At 36.8% G+C, this 4,906-nt stretch overlaps 1 protein-coding gene across 1 annotated transcript in view; it reads right to left on the bottom strand.

The window, feature by feature from the left end:
• Positions 1-3,615: 3,615 nt before the first annotated feature.
• rnf103 (ring finger protein 103) overlaps positions 3,616-4,906 on the bottom strand; it is a 50,237-nt gene continuing 48,946 nt past the window's right edge. Inside the window, exon 5 of the mRNA XM_008403215.2 lies at positions 3,616-4,325. Coding sequence (XP_008401437.1) covers positions 4,074-4,325 — 252 coding nt within the window. The 3' untranslated portion in view covers positions 3,616-4,073. The remainder of the gene's footprint in view (positions 4,326-4,906) is intronic.

Below are 4,906 nucleotides of genomic sequence, written 5' to 3'. Positions count from 1 at the left end.
ATATTTAACATATATTTGAAGTATATTAAAATATATATTTTTAATATAATTCTATGACAGAATTAGTACACTCAAAATATAATAATCAAGCTCTTAAATATTACATTTAAAAAGTACACTTTAAATACACTAAGTACTACTTGAAGTTGTTCCAAAAAAGCACGTTTAAGTATACTAAAAGTTGTAATTTAATACTATTCAAATACTACTAAAGTATACTAAGCACAAAATTAGTTCTTCCAAAATAGAACAGTTAAAAAAACAACAATCAAAGTATGCTGAAGTATGTTAAAATTTAACACACTAAAGTATACTTTTTTTTACTTTGGAAGATATTAACATTTATGGAAAAACTTGACATAACCTTGTATTAAAGCAGAAAGTACGGCGGCCACCGTAAGAAAGGCTTTACAGTATCAATTATGCCGCATGAACTGATCAGTAGATTATTGCGAGGGAAAAAAAAAAAACATTTCCATGTCCCCTGGAGGCCTCCGTACATATGAACACCTGGTTGATTTTTTTTTTTTTAATAAAGTTATGAACGTTTTGAGAAGGAGCCAGAGGAGGACGTGTTGGTCTCAGCCTCCTGGCGACGTTCAGTTTGTCACCTACTGCTGAGATTGACATGTTGCACCGCTGCCCTAGTAAAACACGAACAGTTCAGAAACAATATGAAATGGGGAAAAAAGATATTTATGAACTGATTAAGTCGTGTTTTAGATTGTTCTTAAAAAACTAATGCACAGTGAACCCGTTGATTTTTTACAGCAGACAGCCGCTCCCCTCTCTTGCAGGTACTGCGTACCCCGACTGTACCCGCCTACTTTCACTCCTGCAGGCAGCCGTCGAGAAGCTACTGAATAGGTAACTAATAAAAGCAATAAGAGGCACTAAGGTTTTGCCACCTCTTTTAGATTTGCTATGTAAAAATTTCAAAACYAAAGTAACTCGCTGGATCAAATGGCCAAATGATCAAAGTCATTTCCTCAGTCAAGTTCTTCAGCGTCTAATGCTAATGACATTATTTGACTCAGGTGTGTTGAAGTAAAGGGATATCTAAAAGGCACCCTTGACTGGAGTTGAATACCTTGTTCTGCCCTCTGTATTGGTTATTTTTTAAAATTTTTATTACATTTTWATATTTTTTATTACATAAAATTCCATTAAAATACAAAGGAGTTGTAAGGTGACAAAACGTGAAAATTCAAGGGGTATTATTGCCTTTGCAAATCATTAAATAATATAAAATAATTTTCACACCCAACAACAWAATAACATGTTTGTTTGATTCAGTAATTATTTTGTCTAAAAGACAACAGAATATTCTTAGGAATATGGTATTAAAAAAACAGTGCATCATTGCAATCTAAACATCACACAAAGTAAGCATTTCTTATGGACTATTGTGTTTAGAGGACTGGGTATAATTACCTTCTGTTCAGAGACTTGAGATTTCACATGGTCGAAGCACTGGGAGACTCTGGGTGCTGATGCAGGCTGGCCAGGCAGTGAGGACTCCCAACAGAACGCCTGATGGCTAGGAGAAATGGTGCCACTGGTTGGTGCTGGCACAGGTAAGGTGGAGTGTAGACCAAGCTTCAGTCTGTTGTTCAAGGGCTGAGAGATGGAAATTGGCCAGTGGGATATTTCATGATAGGACAGGGGAGAGGCAGGTGACTGGGACACTTTAGTAGACACTGATGGTATGTTAATGCCAACTCTCATATCTATGGCACCACTCTGGCCTGGTGCTGTACTGTCTTCTTGTCTTGCTGACAGAATGTCACTGCTATTGGCTATAATATCATGTGACCTCATCAGTGGTCTCTGGAGAGGAGCCAGTTTGCTGAAGTTAACCATTTGGTCATCTACAAAGTCTATTTCTGACATGTCCATTGGGAATCTGTTCATGTTTTCAGTTTCAATACCAGTACAAAGTCTTTTAGGCTCACGGGACTTTCTCTTGAATTTCTTGTTCGTACCTGGGACAGAGATCACAACTGACTCTTTGTTGTCTGTGTTGTTCAAATAATTATTCAGTAAAAGAGATTTTTTCATTTTGCAACAATTTGTATATCTAACAAGTTAAAGCAAAGTTAATTTCGGACACAATTCCATTAAAACAATAAACTTGCAAATTTAAATTAAAATAAAAGACATTTAATTTCTAGACAAGTTTCACCATAGAAGGGTTGGCATTCAATACATTTTCTCATTAAAGCATGTGCTTCTTTAGTTTAGGAAATATGGATGGTAATGTTGGTGTACACTTAATTTAAGTAGTCGACAGCACATAGCAATCTACAACCAGAAGATTCAAAAGTTGTCTCACACATTCTGTTTAGCAACATAACAGGATGTCATGGCTGTTACCAGCAGGTTTTATATGGCTCCTCTCTGTCTGCATAACAGCATCCTGAAAAATCAACACTAATGCACCAAGCTGTGTAACATATGCTATTCCACGCAACTTGGACTAGAACATGCAGAGGTTTTCCTGTGCTTCAAAGATTTCTTTCACTGTGAGCAGCCCAGGCCTAACCCTCAGACTGGGGTTCAAGTAAAGCTGTCTAAGTGTGGCTCCAGTCTGTCTGCATAGCAACACTGTGAATAACCCACACACACACACACACACACACACACACACACACTGAGAATGAAGATATGCAGTACTGCAACTGTTGGACAAAACATACCAGAACAGCTGAAAAAGCTTCTACCACGGATTTTACAACACAATCATATAAGCCAACATCTGTTAGTTGTATATTTATAGATTGTCCAGAAACATTACTTCTCATTAAAAAGAAAATGTTTTCAAGCAGCCAAACGAAAACTGGGTTTTAACCTGCGAGTTGTAGAAATGAAMGCGTTTTCTAAAAGGGAACAATCACCGTCATGTCTCACGCACACGRTTATAGGAGGGAAATATAAAAATCTACGAGGTTTCTTTGAGACGTATCAACAGTTCCGAGCGATGAAGTTCTGTTCGCCTCGCTACAAACTAGTTCACCACAAGCCACGCACTCTGATCGGACCTAAATTAGGTTTCCACACTGACTTGATTAAGCGATGTCCTTAAAGCATCAGTCCATCCGGAACTTGATTCGTTGTGGATCCAGGAATTGAACGCGCATAGTGTCCACCAAATGAGCCCTGGAGGAGAATCCCACCGCTAATGTTGGAAAGCTGCCTCCTCTCTCCTCCCACTGCAGCTCCTCTGGCGTCTGACTGGCTGGATTCGCTCCCAGACAGGAAAACACATCGAGAGTTGAACGGAAGAGAAAATAACCTACAGAAGTTGAAATAATGAAGACCGGCCAGAGGAACAGGGCTGGACATCCTGATTGTCTGCTTTTTAAAATGAGTATTTGGGTCATTGACGTGTAAGGATTTCCACCAGGCTAAATAAAAAAGATATGTATATCCATTGCAATTAGTAGAACACTCTTAAACCAAATGTGTCAAAAATAACACGTTTTGTCGTTTGAACACAATTATTGTGTCATTTAAATCAACACAAACGTGTTAAAATGTGTCATTTTGACACACACGTGTAAAATGTGTTTTTATAGATTARGTCAAATAAAAATGGACATTTTCATATGAGAATATAAAGATGCATACTTTTATTCAAATTAAATATATGTTACAACAATACATTTTGCGACAGATGCAATATCATAGTATTAATTTGATTTGAATTTCATAGTAAAATTCAAATCACCAATTAATTCACCAGTCAACATGTTTTTTTCTTCAAAGTCAAGCTAACAAAATATACCAATTTTCTAAAGTTATTCACAGATTTTMAAATCCATACTGAATGTATAATAAAATATATTTTGTAACATTCCGTGAACAGGTACGAAAAACACATGGCTGCAAAAATCATAAAAGATAATGAAAAATAACATCCATCTGTTCTGCAGTCAAATGGCAACATGCATTCACAGTCCAGTAGTCGTCAACCAAAGTACAAGATATTGTAACTTGATGCCCCACACCTCTATGAAAGCAGTCCCTCTTGGACAATTGATCATTTTACTTGCCAGCTTCAAGTTGTCCAATCAGTTCCAGTAGGTGTGATTTTCTTTGTATGGAGAACAGCTGATGGTAAATATGTAACGTAAAGACTGGGGTAGTTGTGGTGGACAGGACACACCAAGTAGAGTCTGAAAAGCTTGTCCACAGCATTCATGACACCAGATGTAGAGGATGGTGACTTCATTGTTCTTGGTATTGATGTCATACTGTGTCAATGAACTCAGGTCACAGATGTACTTCACGTGGGGATGACGACTTCTTGATCTTGAACTAGGCTTAGAGGCAAAAGACCAGAAAATAACCAAACAAATTTGTTAGTGAAATGATCAACCACTCTGTAAAATTTCTGATAAAAATACAATTTGTCAAAGATAACACCACAAAATCCAGAAGGTATGTTATTGTAGTGTTAATGCAAYAACAATAAGATGACCTGCACCAACAGGAGGCAACACRCTTGTGTTACAAGTCTCAAAAAATAGCAAAACTCTAAAAATCTGTACTTCATGGTGTGAGTCATTGTAAACACAAATCATTCACCTTTTTATATAATAATAATTTTACATTCCTTTCAATGGCTGACATTATATTAAAGACTTTCCATTATAAAAAACTTTCCTCTAAGGTAGGTAAACATTTTATTTTATAATTAATTTTATTTTCCAACAAAAGTATCTTTGWAAACTTTTCTCCTGTTTTATTATTAAGACCTGAATTTAGTTTTATATTTTTAAGATTTTATTTACAAAGTCCCCTCCTTGGGCTGCCACCTTATCGTGGTGGAGGGGTTTGACTGTCCCAATGATCCTAGGAGCTATGCTGTCTGGGGCTTTATGCCCCTGGTAGGGTCACCCAA

This window comes from Poecilia reticulata, unplaced genomic scaffold, assembly GCF_000633615.1.
Source record: "Poecilia reticulata strain Guanapo unplaced genomic scaffold, Guppy_female_1.0+MT scaffold_327, whole genome shotgun sequence".
Lineage (NCBI taxonomy): Eukaryota > Metazoa > Chordata > Actinopteri > Cyprinodontiformes > Poeciliidae > Poecilia > Poecilia reticulata.
The sequence above is the reverse complement of the archived record's forward strand: the minus strand, read 5'-3'. Positions and strand labels throughout refer to the sequence as shown.